The sequence below is a fragment of the Lineus longissimus genome, chromosome 2 (genome assembly GCF_910592395.1).
Source record: "Lineus longissimus chromosome 2, tnLinLong1.2, whole genome shotgun sequence".
NCBI lineage: Eukaryota > Metazoa > Nemertea > Pilidiophora > Heteronemertea > Lineidae > Lineus > Lineus longissimus.
The window spans coordinates 13,851,604-13,870,700 of NC_088309.1; the positions used below are offsets into that span (position 1 = coordinate 13,851,604).

Here is a 19,097-nt window from a genome sequence, read left to right on the forward strand (position 1 = left end):
CAGAAACCAAGTACAATAGGGTACGATGCCATACATACTTGTGGACCAGGTGGATTGCACTTGTTTTTGACCGTCTACATGACTGAGAAGTCATGACATCGCCATATGAATAAAAAAAAGATGAAGAATTAAAGCAGACTGATGGAAAAAGAGTCACCTGGTCCAGCGAGTCTTTTGAAAAAATCAATATTGAAAAATTTGGAAGTGAATTAGAATCACAGCTAGCTTTATATGACCTGGACCAAATGTAAAATCCAAAGCAAAACCATTGGCAGGCCGATAAAAAATACATTTCCATGTGTTCCAAATCACTCTGAAACCAAACTCTGTGGTCATTTTTAGCTCAAATGGATGAGCTTATGACATCATTTCTTGTCTGCTGTCCGTGTTTCAGTAGTCGTGGCACATTTGCTCACTGTTTTGTCTAGAAAGTTAAAAGTTGTATATTTCTTATGAAAACATGACTTGACGTACAAAAATCATTGCAATTTGACCAACTTTCATTGCTCTAGGCGGCATCTTGAAAAAACTATATTTTTGTCCATATCTCATTAATGCTGATAACCAGAGTCATGAAATTCCTAAGTGGGATTCTTCTGATGAAATGATAATACTAATGATAATAATATTGAGTTCTTATAATGCACTTTTCCAAGTTTCCCTTTGCAAAGCACTTGTGGGATATCATATTATTACATGATAGATATAACCCAGGTTTATGAGTTCATTTTCAAGGTTCACAGAAGTCAAACTTTAAAATTTCTCCAAAGGTGGTACTCTTCGTCATTATTTTGACTAGACTCCTTAAATTTGATATGTAGATAGCTATTAGCAATTCCTATTGCCAAAATTTAGGTCAGGGTGATATACAATTTAGGTGTGATTAGGTCAAGGTCAAAGTATGAAATGTGGGTCATATATCGAGAAACCTACACTGTGTGGTCTTCAAATTAATGTCATCAACTTATCTGAACACGCTGAATGTAATTCTTGAAACTTTTAGACTGTGACCGACTTTTTAAGGTCAGGGACAAGTTTCAGCCAACGGGTTGCTTAGGTGCCAGGGTCTGCTCATTGAGAGGCTGAGCAGTGTCCTAGCCCAGTTTCTGTGGGGAGCTTTATGGACTGCTCCACTGAGCTTCTGTTCTATGACTCGCTGCCGGGCACTCCGGGTGCCCAGACCGCCTTTTGGAAATTGCTCCGGTTCCTAAGGCCGCCCCCTGCCCGCCGTCCTTTTCTTCCTTTTCTTGGTCCACAGACCATTTCGTCAGGCCGTGTCTCAACACCCCCGGAGTTCGGCGGCCCTTGTGGGTCCTCCTCCCCGCGTAACTCCTCCTCTTATTCCTGTGGGCAGGTAGAGTCTGAGGCTGCCTCTAAGAGCCACCACTCCTCCGGTGGATTCACACAGCCGAAGCGGCCCTCTCCGTCTGGAAAGGACTGCAGGGGCAAGTGTAAGTGACTTTTCAGTCCTTCCTCCAGGGCCATCAAGTGGAGTCCCCTGGGCTCCTGGGGCAGGCTGCGCCATTTTGCAGCTTTTTGGGGCATTGGTGCTTCCCATCGTTTCCGCTTGGACTTTTCCCATCCAAACCCAATGACGTGGGCTCCCACTCCTGTTATTCCTCCTGTGAACCCTGCCAGGGCGCTCGGAGGTCAGCTCCCTCCTTCAGAAGGAGGCTATCATGGTGGTGGACAACAATTCCTCCCCGAGCTTTCACAGTGACGTCTTCTTGATCCCAAAGAAGTGGCAGAAGTGAAGATTGGTCATAGACCTTTCCAGCTTGAACTGGTTCAAGATGAAGACAACCAGGTCAGTGGCAACGACGGTGCAGCCCAACAATCGTGCAGTCTCGATGGACCTCCAGGATGCGCACTTTCACATCCCTGTTCACCCAGACTTTCAGCCATTCTTTTGCTTTTGTTTCAAAGGATGGGTTAATCACTTCCAGGCCTTGTGTCCCCGCCGCTTATTTTGCAACCGTCGTCAAGGCGTTCGCTGTGCCTTTTCACGCCATGGGCTTCAAGCTCGATTGCTATCTCAACGAGATTACTTCATTGCCAGTCTCGTCACCGTCTCCGCGGACAGGCCAAGAACTTGCTCGAGACAGCCAGACAAGCGGGTTGGATTATCCACCTAGAAAAGTCTGAGCTTGAACTGTCTCAGGACTATGTCGTGGTGGTGGTGGTGCGCTTTCGCACACAAGAGGCCTCACGCTCCTCCTCAGAACCAGATTCTCAAGATCCAGTCTCTGATCAGGACTTTCCGTTGTCGTGACAGTGCCACAGCCCGACAGTTCCTGTCACTGCTGGACCTGCTCAACTCGTTGGCGGATCAGGTTCCTTTCGGCTACCTGTACAGCCCTACCAGAAAGTAAATGCCCACGGTTTTTTTAGTTCAGCTGACAAAGTCAGCAAAGCTGGCAATATTGCTAAGGGAATGGTGTCTGTCCTTCCTTCCATCCGTGTCACTTTTGAGCATTTTGTAACCGAGGCACTTTGTTGAAGCTGCTAAATTAGGAGTAGCCTAAGGGGAACTCAGAAACCAGCGCGATCCGACCTACATTCGGCGAATGAGGTCATCGGGAAGTTTAAACTTCTTTCCTTTACACCTCGGTCCACAGAGGAAATATTGTTCTCAAATCTGGCCGAATATTTTTTAATCATTTTTCATTTTTACTTGTAATGGAATTAGTTTAGTTTTCACCGCCAGTTGGCGCTACAGGCACATTCAACTGATTTTTTGACGATTCAAAAGCCCGGGTTATGACGTATAGTTGCGCAGTTGTATTCTGCGCATTGAATTGGCCAAGGAACCAGGCTATATTTCAGCATACCCACTGTGACCAGTCTGAAGATGGAAGATTGATTTTGTAACCAATTTTCTGCTAAAAAGTAGTTAAGTAGGCGATATTATCACTAGTTCCTTTCAGTGGGTAGTCATAAGGTCTTAAGGGAATACTTTCAGAAATTAGTTCTTGAAAATTTGGCCACAATTCTATGAAAACTATGTCGGAAGTGCACGCTCTGTTCGCGATGTATTTTGAAGTTGAGAATTCCCACAGTATGTGCAGTGAATTGGCATGATTCTGTTTGCATATTGGTTTTTAGTACTACAATTCTTACATGAGTAAAAGGAGACATTCCAATCAACACAATAATGTTACTCCCATAAAAATTGATTCAAAATTGACGGAGCTACGGCATTCTGTTCGGCAATTGGCAGCGCTGATAAAATACATTGCATGCTAATGCATGCCAAATGGCACACTTTAAAAAGCGCTCATTGGACAACGTATATGGAATCACCAGAAATGACGTCATCGCAGGTCTAAATCTTCTATTATAATAATACTGGAAGGGGGACGAATAAAGTCACACTTGGAGGCGTTGGATCGCCTTGAAATTTTGCATGAATGGTGGTGACACCTTTCCCTGGTGCAACGTCTTGGTTTTTTGTTCAAAAATTTACTTCAGCGGAGCAGTTATGAGGGATTTTTATTTGGACACTGTCAATTCTCCTTACCACTCACAGAAGCCAAGCCATTGATGTTAAGTTATGCAGGGGCTTAATCAATTACCTGCACTCCCTGTGGGGTGAATAACATTACCTTTTGAACAGCTGGCTGTAAGGGGATGATTGGAACAGCCGGTACACCTGCTGACTTGCTGAACCGAGGTTAATGTTATTTTCAATCCATGATTGCAGGTCACCTGATTTTCGAGATTTCGCGGGAAATGAAATTGTAAACAAACGCATGTGTGCAGTTCAAATGTAAACAAAAATGTATTTTTGGTACTTTTGGTTGCTGAACTTGGGTTTTCCCGCAGTTACAAGCTGGGGTCAAATTGGTGGTCTATTGTTTATGAGTGCTGTTTTAGTCAGAGCTAGCCCTTGATTATGAACGGATTTTCAAATTAAGGTGACCATGGTCTTTTTATGTGCTCACCACAGCTTTCAATACTTGATGTATCTGAAGAGGCGCGCTGAACCTGACATGGCTTTATCAAGGAGCTGCTCACGGTGCTGAACTTCTGGCTTGCCTGTCGACTAAGTGCCTTGCCCGAGACATTGCTACATGTAGGAGGAGCACGCATTTTAAAGTTATAGTAGTGATAGTACAGTTGGTTCGAGCCATTTGGAAGCCGACATGTGAAGGCCTATCTGGGTTCTCCTTCTTCTCTGTATGAAAAGGGGCATATTGCTGACTAAGGAACGAGGCATATTGACATTGCCTCATCATCTCTATCGGACCAATTGATATACTTTTATATGCACGCATACATCACGCCATTGCAGGGTCCGAGTCTGTGGACAATTGGTTTGATTAATTTGTCTCTTCGATATTGCTCCTTTATTGCATTAGATTTTCATCGCAATTCAATCTATTCAAGAAATAGCCAATTTGAAGCTGTCTGCACCAGAGATGGATCGGTTCCCGATCGAATCACTAGGGATAGGCAGTAGAGCACAATGCTAGTAAAAAATTGATTGGTTCCTGATCGACTCACTAGGGATACGGAGTAGAGCACAATGTCATGAAAAACGACCCTTTGTATTGTAAATTCCAGTCACCTGCAGGACAGGTCAATTTCTCTCAATAAAATTAATTTTTTTGACTCCTGTAATCACTACCTTATTAAAAAAAAAAGACAGTGGTGTTAGTCCCAAACCAGTCATTTATATTTATTTTGACCTGTGTTAAATCAGGATACCTCTCAATTACAGACAGCATTTTGTATCCTTGTGCTGTACAACCCAGCCTGGACATACTACAGTTGTCCATGGAGAAGTCACATCCTCTCTGACACTTCTTGTGTGTAAAGCTACCGATACAACATACTGAACCTGTAATATTTACATACCATGGATGATTAGTTAAATCATATTTCATCCAGCTGGCAGCTCTGCATTGGAAATTTTAGTGGTATAATGTGTTCTCTTGACCTTCAAACAGTAGTATAAAGCCGATATTTACTACTTTACACCCTCAGTCCGGTGTTATTAGGTCATCCAGCTGAGCGCCAGGCCCTCGGGGCCTCTTGTTTAAATATCACAAAGATAGAATTCGATAATTGAATAATTGGCTATTTTCAGCAGTGAATGGCATATTTAGTTGGTCATGGTTCTGTTGTATTTGGGCCAAGCTAATCCTGTCTCTTCAGTATGTAGCAGGCAATTTTTAAAATATCCAAAAACTAACTTTTTTCTTTTCGTTTTTTTCACAATGTGACTATGAATGACTTGTGACTATGAATTTCCACTCAACTCCTCATGACGCCAACATGCTCTCAAGGTCTTGTGTATCTACATTGGCCCAGAGGCTGCTCTTCCTCTTTGTGAACATCTCTGTTATGAGGAGTTTGGCTTAGCGTTGTCAGACCAAATTGTGTGACACATCCCTCGGCGATTGATCATCCGAACAAAGGCTTGGAGAAACTCATCTGTGGTCTTATGATATGTCAGCTCTAAGTGGACCGTCCTCTTTGTGGCGCAAGTGAACAAGCATATGCATGCTTTCTCTGGTTTAGTCTGTCCTCGCATTTTAATGATAAAAATAGCATCGCAAAGCGAGCATAAACCCTCAGCCTATTAAGGTTGAAGGTGAGATAATGGTGAAGTTGGCTTAGTGGAGTGGCTAGTTTGCATATGGAAATTAAATTTGTAAAAAACTTATTTTGAGGATGTGAGTGTGGCGGCCATATTGAATGTTGAATCGCGCTGATTATCGAAAGGAACCTTCCCCTTACAAAACTGCATTAGGCCTACACTCACTAAAAATTGATTCCATCCTCCAAGCCGTTCTCGAAATTGACGGAAACCAATTTCAAGCACGTTGCCCTGTTGACCATATTGAGAATCAGAACGAGCCGGTTTTCGAAGGGAACCTTCCTCTAGTCACCCCCGACGTACAGTCCTTCAAAAAAGTAAATGGACACACAAAAATCAAATTTTCTTGAAAACGGCTGGTGGTAAATCGATTCGGTTTGCTGCATTTGATAGGACATTTAGTTGTGCATCATGGTATCTACCACATAAAAATTAGCCATTTTATCTAATACCGACTTTTATTGATTTACAAAAGGCCCCAAAATCAACTTTTTCGTTTCCGATTTTTTTCGTACTTTTTCTTGATAGGATGAATCACCATGATGAAAAACCCACGTCCCCATTAAGGTGATGAAAATATCTTGTGTTAATTGGTGGGAAAACAGCATTTTATGTCAAAATTTTGCACCTTGTTTATTGACTTTGGAATTACTTTGGAGAAACCCCCTGGTGATCTTCACCACCAAGCCTATTGAATTCGAACATGCTAGTGTATTGAACCCGGTCACACGCTACAAAATTTTGAATTCAGTTTTTGTGAATAGGCCCGATGAGCATGTTGAATGTCAGCAATTTCAATATAAATGGGATGTTGGGTTAATAAGTTGCAGATTCAAGTGAAAACTGTGGAATTTCTTAGATATTCACTCATAACTCAACAGAAGCTTCCAGTCAATATAAAATTTGCCCCCAAAAAATGCGTGATAAAAAAGTTGATTTTGGGACCTTTCATAAATCGAAAAAATTGACTTATAGGTAAAATAGCAAATTTCCAAGTGGTAGATATCATGATGCACAACTAAATGCCCTATCAAATGCAGCAAACCGCATCGATTTATCACCAGCCGTTTTCAAGAAAATTTGATTTTTGTGTGTCCATTTACTTTTTTGAAGGACTGTACATACCAAAAATGAATTTGATCAGACGAACGGTTCTCCTCGAAATTGACAGAAACCGATTTCAAGCACGCCGCCTTAGTGGCCATATTGATAATCGGAACGAGCCAATTTCCAAAAGGAAGCTCACCCTAGTCACCCTCAACGTACATACTAAAAATGAATTTAATCTGACGAACGGCTCTCCTCGAAATTGATGGAAACCGAATTCAAGCACGACGCCCTGGTGATCATATTGAGATTCAGAACGAGCTGGTTTTCGAAAGGAACCTTCCTCTAGTCACCCTAAACGTACATACCAAAAATGAATTTGATCGAACGAACGGTTCTCCTCGAAATTGATGAAAACTAATTTCAAACACGCCGCCCTGGTGGCCAAATTGATAATCGGAACAAGCCCGTTTTCAAAAGGAACCTTCCGCTAGTCACCCCCAATGTACATACGAAAAATTGAATTGATTGTCAAAGCCATTCTCCTTGAAATTGACGGAAACCGATTTCAAGCACGCCGCCCTAGTGGCCATATTGATAATCGAAACGAGCCCCTTTTCAAAAGGAACCTCGCTCTAGTCACCCTCAACGTACATACCAAAAATGAATTTAATCGGACAAATGGTTTACTTGAAATTGACGGAAACCGATCCCACCCTGGTGACCATATTTAGAATCAGAACGAGCCGGTTTTCGAAAGGAACCTTCCTCTAGTCACCCCCAATGTACATACAAAAAATGAATTTGACGGAAACCAATTTCAAACAGGCCACCCTGGTGGCCATATTGATAATCAGAACAAGCCCGTTTTCAAAAGGAACCTTCCTCTAGTCACCCCCATGTACATACCAAAAATTGAATTGATTGTCAAAGCCGTTCTCCTTGAAATCGACGGAAACCAAGTAGCAGACGCCCGCCCGCCCGGACGGACGGATGGACGATCTCCTCAATAGCTAATGCTTCAATCTTGACAACTCCAATATTGACAACAACTCTTCTCAGGCACTTGGTCTCGGTAGTTTGCCCTTTTAAGGTTGCGATGCTTAACATCTCACAAGGTCCCTTCAAGACAAGGGAATCAGCTATTCGCTTCCAGATGTATGACCTCTGACTGCCAGGATCCAATAGCAGTCGCAATTTAAACTTCGTCCCGCTATCTACTGTCGACATTGTAGTCTGCGCTGTTTGTACTAAGACTTGTGTTGCTTGGGCTGGACTAGACTTCACCAGTAATCTGGTCACCTTTTTTTTCTTCTCTTCTGCCCTGTGACTGATGTATAGCAAGCGATGATGCTTCTTTCCACAGCCCTCTATTGAACAGCTTGCTGACCGTCAGCTCCCCACTGAGTGACTGGGGTTTGTTGATGCAAAGACATTCGGATTTTGCCAGATCTCATCTATCTTCTACACTTTTCATCGGAATGTCTCGACAGCTGCTGTTGTCGTGATCTTGCTGGCTGATGACACAGAACTTCTACCTTTTTAAGCTCCAGTTGCTTCCAGCTAGGCTGACGCTGTGAAGTGGCTTGGCCTTGAGTCCTGCTTCCTCACATCCTAAGTGAAACTCTTCTTTGCAGTGAAAATGGAAAATCCTTTCTCGGGATCTTTCTTGTTTCCATTTCTATCTCGAGCCTCCTTGCATAAGACCTGCAGATGCAAAAACTTGAACAGCAACTCGACGGGTATTTCCACCTCCTCAACATCCTCCAAGTACAACTCCCACTTTTCACACAATTCTGGATACATCTTCATTTCTAGTAGTCGTATGATCAACATCTGCACATGCTGGTCTTCAGGGTTGAATCTTAGAGCCTCTAAAGCTCAGATCCGATTCTGCAATGTATGCTGAAGATCTCTAAGAGTGGCAGCAGTCATGTTGCCCTTGATGTCCAAACCAACGATTGACTTGACTAGTGACGAGACAATCATGTGCTTCTGGCCAAACTTATCCTAGATGGCATTCACTGCATGCCAATAGCTCCCAAAAGTGATTTCAAATCCCTTGATGCATTTCAATGCTAATCCCTTCCAAGTACTTCATAAGTAGACAAATTTCTGAACATCTGACAAGTCTCCATTAGCATGTACTGCACATTGTTACTGGTCCCAGTTTGGTGTAAACTCCAACAAGTTACCACTGAGGGATGGCAGGTTCAGCTTTGGTGGACGGATTGCATTGGACTAACTATCACCGTGACCATGATGACTGGAATCACTATGAGAATCAACAGAAGACATGTCCTTGGCTGAAGTGTACTCTATTATGTATGCAGCTGCTTGGTCTGAAATCCGATGCAGGTCTTTCCTCTGTCTTCCTTTGTTGTCACATTCTTCTTCAACATCCTCTGCTTGGAGCAAATCCATAATCATGTTATGCATTTACATGTAGTCCTCTTTCACTTCAGCAAGCTCCTTTACCCGAGCTTCGACTTTTCTTAGAGTTTCCTGGCTCTGATGTAAGTGCTAAAATATCATCTTTGATCTCTTGTTCCAAGTCCATCACTTCACATACAGTCTGCAACTTGAATGGTGAGGGTGGAACTCCATCTTGACGGCGACGACATCGACCCATGATGTAGCTATGACACTCAACACTAGACTCAAATAAATCAACTTGAAGCGACAAACTAATGTTATCACTAGTAGCGAGGAATTCTTACTATGTAAGCTTGATACTAGATGACAGTAAACTAGGCGCAGAGTCACTAATTTGGCATTTGACACTACTGTCACTATTTGACGTTAATCTAAACAACTTTGATGTATATACTTCTCTACACAATACGAACACTGAACACAAATGTCACTCGCCATACTCAATATTCAACGCAAATGTCACTCTAGAAACTCCATGTTGAACGCCAAATTCACTCTAGAAGCGCTATGTTGAAGGCAAATGTCACTCGCGATACTCTATGTTGAACGCAGCTGTCACCCTAGGATAGAAACTGTGACTGTCACTCAAAATACTTGATGTTTGACACACTAATTTGACACATCAAAATGACGTCTTCAATCTGACAGGTTCACTAGAATGTCAATTACTATAAATGCCAATGGCTGGTTGCATCTCAATTCAAGTTCACTTGAATTCACATTGAAACCCATGAGCTAGGACTTTCCAAAGCATACCCAACTGCAACAAGTTACTGCAATTTTGGTCCACAACTGTGTGGATACTGAAAATAGAGCCACCAGGTAAATCCAGTTTTCAAAGAATGGTATTCAGTATGGAAGTCCGAACTTATGCAGGTACTCATAAATTTACCAATACCACTCTTGTGTTAACACTGCAATAATGAAAGTCAAAATGACACACTCAAAATACTATTAGGCCTACTGTTACAGGTATGGCTGACTTCTGTCAGCACTCGATCAGTATCACTTCTCTCATCGGTAGACTGTTGGATAATGTACCACTGTGTCCAGCTATGGCTGCATGGTTAGCTCGCCTTCTCAATTGCTCTCTGGAACCATGCAGTGACAAAACTATACCTGTATGTACTGTACTGTACACACACACACACAAAGTATGAACTATAGAACACAATGACATCAAAATACTATAAAATCTGAGGGACTGAATTAACGCTAATTTTAAACAAACAAAACATATCTGCATTTATTTACGAAAACAAAATTTGAAAACCGTAACATGAGTAAACCGCAATAGATGTCTATGCTTGCAACTCCATGGTCAGTAAGCGGTACCGCTGTTCGTAAACAAAAGTGTCCACTTTGAATCCGCTTCACTCGACGATACAGGACGTTCCTCGATGTTGCTCCTCACACAAATGTTCCAAAACCCAGAGTAAATGGGCATATTCCTGCAAATCATAACTTCATCCACACATAGACAGTCATTATTCGTTTCAACTATGAGTTTTCGTCGCCCGCTCTAGTCTCGTGGTCGTCGCTAGTAAGAGAATATTCCTTGAAAGCGTTATTATCAGCTACATCCTGTGACATCACCAATGCTTATACTTGGCGTGAATTTTGACTTTGTGTCCGTAGCGTGTAATTGTCTCTTGGGACTAAACAACGACCTTTTAGAGAAAAGAAGGCATTCGAAAATGCTTTCACTACACACAGAATTTCATTTTCTTTCATATCCGTATTGTTTTAAGCAAGTTGTGAGCAAAATAGGCCAGAGGAGCATTTTTGGAGTTATGTGCCATTCTGCTTGACAAAGGTAGCAAAATCAGAAACTCATATTTGTTCATTTCAGGAAATGGGCCCCTCTCACCTATTCCAAGTTATCCAAAATCAGCAAGCCCTAATCCTGGTGCTGATTTATCGAAATGGTTTCAGATGGATATGTTAAAACAACACTTACCTGCCATGCCACCAATTCCTGGGCAAGGACCAAACGTTTTGACAGTGGATGAATTGGAGCGTCGCCAACAGGTGCTGACTAACTGAAAGAGCCGATCTCAAGATAAAAGGTTCTCTTGAAACTGAGCTGAGATCCAGGATACTTTGCATATTATGACAGTATCGTCAGCAGTTTACAAACAGATGATCCAAAGTGGTCAGGTGCTGTATACATAATAGTTGAGGGTAGGAACTAGTATCACTGCTACTACTCTTGGATGTGTGACTGACAAGTGCTGGTGTGATTGATTGTAAAAAGGGTAATATTGCCAATAAATTTCAGTGTTTAGTGTGGACAGGCCAAGGAAATATTTGGACTTTAGAAAACTAATTGTAAATACATGTACTTGGACTGTAAGAGTATGTACAGGTAATTGAGATTTTCTTTCCTAATAACTTTATTCCGTAGGAAAGTTGCTCCGCAAAACAAGAAATTTCGGGTCATGATTTGGCAATGTGTGTGACATGCTTCAAACTTTTGGATCTTTGTGTTACGCCAATAGTCTGCGTCAGTTGCAGTCATTTTCTGTTTGACTGATCTTTTGTATTAGGAAAAATACTGTAGACCTTCTAGGTTTTTTCTAATGTTCTTCTCTGAACATTTCTACTGATAAAGTCTTTGGGGTACAATTTTTTTTTCATTTTCACAAAAATGATCCTATTTATACTTAGGGGATGTCACCTTATGGGGTGTCACCACTGATGTCATCTAAAAAATGTCCAGAAAAATTATTCTGAGTCAGAAACTCTTTTTCATGCATTAACTGATATATAAGAATATACTTTACAGGATTAAAAAGCCACTTTTATGAAATACCCTTTTTGGCTCACCGTAGGGAGTCTATAATACCGCTGTGTCCGTTGTCATCTGTATCCTGTTTCAGAAACAGTGCATGTTTCTTAACCACGAGAGGTCACCTCGCTAGAGGTCAGGTAAACCCTGACACTGAATTATGCTCCAATCTGATTCTTGACTTGGCCACCAGGGGGGCCAGAAGTGGAAATCTAAGAAGTGTGATATCTCTCTTATATGTGCCTCGTTTTCGATAACATTTTAATTGTAGTTTCTCCTAGCAAGGATACATCACATATCATGCAGTTTTTTGATTTGACCTAATTTTCAAGGTCTCAGCGGTAAAATGGTGTAAATTGGCGTTTGAAACCTATGACACGTTTCTTAACCGCTAAAGCTATGAACTTGAAATTTGGTACACGACTCCCTACGTCATGTCACCTCTGTCACCGAAATTCAGTCCAATCTGAACTTCGGTCCGGTCTGATTCTTGACTTGGCTACCAGAAGGCCAAATTTATAAAAGGTAAGAAGTGCACTATCTGGCTAATTAGTGAATTTGTTTTTGATGATATTTTCATGGTAGGTACTGCGAGGAAGGATCCATCACATATCCTACGGGATACTGACTCTCTTTTGACCTATATACTATACTCATGTAGCATGTTTCTTAACCAGCATGAACTCCTAACCACCAAATATTTATACAGTGAGCACAATGGCCCCTGGCTGTTTCATTTAAAATTGATTACTCAAAGCCAGCTCCAATTGCCCCAAGCCCCTTTTACAGACTTCACCCTGGCACCCTTGTGGAGGCTCATACCATCTTTTGGCAAAACTCAAACTCAACGTTCTCATCCGATAAGCTTGTGATTGCGAAGTTCCTGTGATGTTAACATAAAAACACCTCAACAAAGAGAAGTTCCCCCCTAAGTCATTGGTCATTTTCTGTGGTATCCCGAGCAATGTAATTGAAATTTTCGGATATCTTCACTATGTTCTTTAGCTTAATTGCTGAAAAGGACAGGGTCATGCCTGTTTTAACGTTTTAGGTTTGCGAGCAGCGAAATATTGTCTTGAGATTGCCAATGATTGCCAGGAAAAAAGTTAATGAAAGGGGTTTTTGTCTCTTTTAAAACCAGCCCCTTTTTAGCCAGTGAAGCTTTAGGATTGAGTACAAGCTTGCTGGCAGACGACGCAATAGATCAAAATGCAAGAGCACTCTATATTCTGCCGTGAGTAATGATTAGTTGCATTTAAAAGTAATGTTATTTGCTTTTATTTAGAGAAAAATAACCCGATTCCAACAGACCTTTTCGGTACTTCCGGTAAGAGGCTTCCCAGACTTATAATTTGCATATTCCTAATGGACCTGCACATTTTACACCATTTTCCTGATAAAGTTATATTGGGTTGGAGGTATTTTCGTGGGGAAATTTCCGGGGAATACAAATTTTGTTGACCAGTGCAGCTGAAAATAATATTCTGCTTTGTTGAAGTTGATTTTCAGCATATTTTAAGTTTAGTACAAAATTTATTCAGCTGTGCGACATGTCAAGGCGCAATGCTATTGAATATCATACCTCAAGTAAAAATCTGTGAATCTCATTGGCTCGAACCTGTCACGTTGCAGGTTTTATTTTCGTGCAATGTCTAGGACAGTGGCCATCTTGTTTCTTGATTCAATTTGTGGCGGTGAATGACAGATATTTATCAGATATATTCGAACCCTTCAGGGGATTTACAGAGCATGCTTGCAGCTTTTTTTGTAGGATAAAACAATGAGATTTTGATGCACTCTTGAAATAAAAGGGATCAGGTTGTCATCATATTATAGTGAATACCTCGATTTGCGAGAATGACCACAAAGTTATGTACATTTTGTTCCTGTACATTTAAACCTTCATATTTACCTGGATTTTTAAAGGTTTTCTTCATGCATTCCTTTGACATAATTGAGAATGCCAATGGTGCTTAGCCTGAATTTCATGACTAAGTCTTATAATACATCATTGAACAGAACGTTTGTGGATCAATGGCCCCAACACCTGCCCAACAACATGACATCCATTGTCTCAGTGTGGTCTTAAATGAAAGCATCAAGTGGGAAAACATGCACCCGTGGCAACCAATATCTGCTAGGGAGCTTATACAATACCGTGGCGTCCATTGTCTGTCGTCGTTATCGTCGTCTGTAAGCGGAGCACGTTTTGTCACCACTAGGGGTAGATGGCTAAAACTTGTTGTGATGGTGGCTTTGGGCAATATGCCCAGACTTTTTTTGCGATATGACGTACTTTCTGGTCTCCAGGCAGCCATCTGGGAAATTGGTTTTTTGCCTTTTTGAAGCTAGTGGTTGTGCGTAGAGTGACGAAATTTTGTGGTGGTTGTTTCTAATAAGGTTAAATGACATATCACCCGGGTATTTGATTTGACCTAATTTTCAAGGTCACAGAGGTCAAAGTTCACTGAATCACAGATAGGTGGCACATTTCGTTTCTATTTGAGCTAGAAGGTTCTAAACTTGTGAGGATATGTTTCTAGGGACCTTCTATTTTACCCAACAAATTTGTCTCACTCGAACTTCAAATATGGCTGCCAGGCCATCTTGAAAATTAAGCAAAGTCAGATTGCAACCAAATTTCATGTGATTGTATATCTATGTACTCTCTACAACATCCTTGATTTTCAGTAAAATTCATCAACCAATATGGCCACCACACGGCCATCTTGGAAATTTAACAAGTCCTAATACTCCGAAACTAATTATCGGATTGCAACCAAACTTCATGTGCTCTTATCAATTTCCCTAATTTTCAGTCTTATTCCATTACAAATATGGCAACCAGTCCGCCATCTTGAAAATCTAACAAAGTCCTATTACTCCTAAACTGTTGAACAGATGTCAACCAATTTGCATGTGATATGTACAATCTCTTCAATAACCTTGAAATTCAGTCAACCTTATAACCAAAATGCTATACTTAGATGGTACCGGTAATATTCTTTTGTGCCATCGACCAGAAGAACAATATTATTCAATAGAATCAAAACTGGTGAAACTAGCCAGAAACTGTTCTCCCCATATCCACTGTAAATGACATGCATTACATTACCCGAGGTGAGCACATGGTCCCTGGACCATTTAATTCAAAAGGTATTTTCACTTTTTGATCGAGTTCAAGAAGAAATATTTGGAAAAATTGTTTTCCCTCCTCAAAGAACTTTTCCCGGAAAATTCTTAAATCTTGACTTTACCGATCGAAACCATATTGAAAACGAATTACTAAAAAATATTTTGGTATGATATAAAAAAAGGTTTGCCTTCGTGTCGGACGATATATTGAATATCGCCCTCATCTCCGTGTGCTTGTCAAAACTCCCCTCCCCTATGTATGTACAACAAGTTACCAGGCTGTCAGGCCTCTAGTTAATTTGATTGAGGTTCATTCATGCGTAACAATTGGTGAACCCCTGTCATTTTATCAATTTAGCCTCTGACCATAGTGGTGATATCCAGAATTTTACATTGCATTGCTGTGGATACCTCAATAAATAATGACCAATCATTTAGCGGGAACTTACTTTTGTTGATGTTTGTACCTAATCTTGATAGTTGTTATTAACAATATTAGTGTTATTTATAAACAACTGTGCTGATATTGTTATTTTTGGCTCACCGTAGGAGAGTCTATATGATACCGCAGTGTCAGTCGCCTGTCGTGTCTGTATCTTGTTTCAAAAACAGTGGCGTGTTAGTTGACCACTAGAGCTATGAAGTTGAAGCTTTGTACACAATACCCCCCAGGTCAGGTGACCCCTGAACTGAATTTTGATCCGATCAATTTCTTGACTTGGCCAGCAGGGGGCTAAAAGTGGAAATCTAGGAAGTGTGATATCTCTCTTGTAAGTGACTTGTTTTCGATAGAGTTTTTATGGTAGGTTCTCCTAGCAAGGATACAATACATATCCGGCTTTTAATTTGACCTAATTTTCAAGGTCACAGAGGTCAAATGGCATAAATTAGCCATATGAGTGTAACTATGGCATGTTTCTTATCCGCTAAAGTTATGAACTTGAAATTAAGTACACAGGACTCCCTATGTCATGTAACTAGCAATACCAAATAGCATCATTTCACATGTTAAAATCCCGACGTCATTGCACTAGGTAGCAGAGTTTTCATGCCTCACTGTAGAAAAAAACCTCACTGTAAAACATCTTCAATTATACAACTACAAATCTTACATGAATAAAATCCTTCATATCATATTCATCATTCCCAAGTGTTTTTTTTCTGAAAATACGTCAACTACGGCCTTAGGCGGCGAGTTGGTTTTCTGGAGCAAAACGTGGAAGTCGACTGCGTCACGCCATTGGGAAATCGCGAACGGGCTTGGTACATAGCTGAAGAAATAATTTCCGCCTGTTAAGTTTTTGGTACATCATGATGAAATTTTTAGACAAATCACAGATTGGCCAGTGATTCAGCTCGGCGCTTGCTCATTTTGAAACGGAGATACGGCCAAATCGTATCTAAAGTATTTAAAAAAAATTAAATATGAACACCACATGACGATAATCGCTAAAATTCTGCATCCAAATATATTTCTCTCGACCTGCGGCATCGAGATTTTGAGCCGCGGACACATGATGACAGTTGTCAAAAATCCAAATTTGGTCGATCGCTCGAAACGTGAAAATTATGATAATCACCTGTGATGACGTGTCATGATTGACAGCACGTAGTAGCCACATGACTTGACTTGCTACCAAGGACATGCTCTCATTGGAGGATAATGACATCATCCATATAATGTTATCTGTGCAATCTCACTTGCCAGCATTTGCAAATCAAATAAGCATGTTTTGGTGCATTTTGATAGATGTGATCAGCCCAAAACCCATCATCAAATAATGTATTTAGGGAAATTTATGAGTGCTCACCGTAAACACAAGGATTTCCCTGGCTTTTTAAACGGGCCAGGGCCTCTGATCTCACCTCGGATTAAGATAGTTACAGGCCTTTCGCCTTTGTACTTTTAATTGTTTTCAAATGGTCCTAGGCCTGTGGTCTCACCTGGGATTAAGATTGTTACAGGCCTTTTAACTTAATTTGTTTTGAAATGGTCTAGGACCTGTGGTCTCACCTGGGTTTAAGATGGTTAGAGGCCTTTGAACTTACTTTGTTTTCAAATGGTCCAGGGTCTGTGCTCTCACCTTGGATTAAGTTACAGGCTTGTTTTCAAATGGTCAAGGGTATGTGGTCTCACCTTGGATTAAGATAGTTGCAGGCCTTTGAACTTACTTTGATTTCAAATGGTCCAGGGCCTGTGATCTCACCCTCTTTGTTGCAAGAAATAGGCTCACACCTTATCTATACATATTCTATGTCGGACACTAATGTCGTAGTTATTGCAATGAAACACTTTCTTCTAATCACCTTTGTGATGGTGATATAAAAACCTACGCTGTGATACCAAACTTGCCTATGTTTTGATAAATTCTAGTTCTGACATGTCACTTTGGATAGCGTTCCATAATCCGAGATTGCCACTGTTTCCAAGATGGCCGCTACTTGCATTTTTAGCTCACCTCACTGAGAGGTGTCGGCGTCGGCGTCGGCGTCCGTTAGCAGGGCACGTTTCGTAACTACTGCAGCTATTGACTTGAAACTTGGTACACATGTTTCCCCATGTTATGACACCTGGGTGACCAAATTTCAGTTGGGTCTGATTCCTGATTTGGCCACCAGGTGGCTAAAACCGTAAACACGAAAAGTGCTATATCTCCTTAATGCATGGCTGGATTATTGCCAAATCTAATAAAGAAGCATAACATATTATGCAGGTTTTTGATTTTACCTATTTTTCAAGGTCGCATAAGTCAAATAGCGTATATTGGCCGATATTGGCACATTTTGCAACTAATGAAGCTTTTGACTTAAATTACTTGTTACAATTGTACCTTCTAGTGAAATACCCTTGGGCACCAAATTTCGGTCCGGTTTGATATTTGTTTGGCAACTAGATGGCTAAAACCCAAAACAGCCCAGTGACTATAAATGCACTGATCAGGACGACCATGCCATTTGGTGTCATTCTGATACACTAGAATGCAAAATAACATGTCTGCTTTCAGTGAACCAAAGTATCCAAAGCGGCGTACCATCATATGCATGCTCGATGCCTTTAAGGAATGGGAATAACTTGCTCGGCTCGAGACATCCACATGATGTACGCCCCAAAGCAGCTGCCTCTTGGGTGGGTGGGCGGGTTAAAAACAAAAGAGAGACCACCACTCTGACCCCTACTAGCCAGTTTATGCAAATTAACATGTAATCCGAAACAACGCCGCCCCCGACTTATGCCCTTCCACCTCGTCCATTTCCAAAACCAACTGAGGGAATAGGGCAATCCCATGTCCTCTGACGTCACACCGCTTAGGATACCAAAGTATCCAAAGCGGCGTACCATCATATGCATGCTCGATGCCTTTAAGGAATGGGAATAACTTGCTCTCTCTCACCTCATCCCGTGACCTCTCCTATCATCAGGTAGGAGGCGAATCCGAGCAATGATGTATTGAGATCTCCAACCCTTATCCCAAACTCAATACATCATGCCCCCCCCTCGAGGAGGGCCCCCTTAACAAATACTAAAAAAAAAACAACAGTCAAGTTATCAAATTATAACACTCTTTATTCTGCCTTATCTGCACATCTAACTGTTATGATTACATTATACACTATTTACACTTAGCCTAACTGAGCAAACATTTTACTATACCAATCTGATACCCTGGGCCCAACTACTACCCAATTTGTTTGCGGTATTTTCCCTCCCTTGAACCTTCACCTCTGTCTCAATACAGCCCTACTCGAGGGACGGTTCAGGAAGTTCAGACTCCTCGATATAGCCCTCCTCAACTTTTTTCCAATCCTCTACACTAGTTCTCGCCATGATTGATGCCATCTTCGCTGCTTGGTCTAGCTTACCACTTCTGGCATAATGTTTTGCCGAAGACTCGCCTGTCCAACCAATGTGTTGCATCATGGCTTCCAAACTACGAGGCGAGGTGTCCGTCTGTACAGACAGCAAACCAATTGAGATAGCATACCCACTCCTCATGCTATGAGGGGTTTCGCCCTCATCTATTCCCAAAATACGCAAATAATGCTTAAGTCTCTGATAAGTTGCCTCGTAGGAAAGAGAACGAT

General features: G+C 41.3%; 1 protein-coding gene across 2 annotated transcripts in view; it reads left to right on the top strand.

Annotated features, from left to right (window-relative positions):
• LOC135482658 (eukaryotic translation initiation factor 4E transporter-like) overlaps window positions 1-16,150 on the top strand; it is a 270,349-nt gene extending 254,199 nt beyond the window's left edge. For both annotated transcript variants that reach the window (XM_064762908.1, XM_064762909.1), the window contains one exon: window positions 10,941-16,150. In XM_064762908.1, the coding sequence (XP_064618978.1) occupies window positions 10,941-11,134 (194 nt within the window). In that variant the 3' untranslated portion in view covers window positions 11,135-16,150. The remainder of the gene's footprint in view (window positions 1-10,940) is intronic.
• Window positions 16,151-19,097: the final 2,947 nt, after the last annotated feature.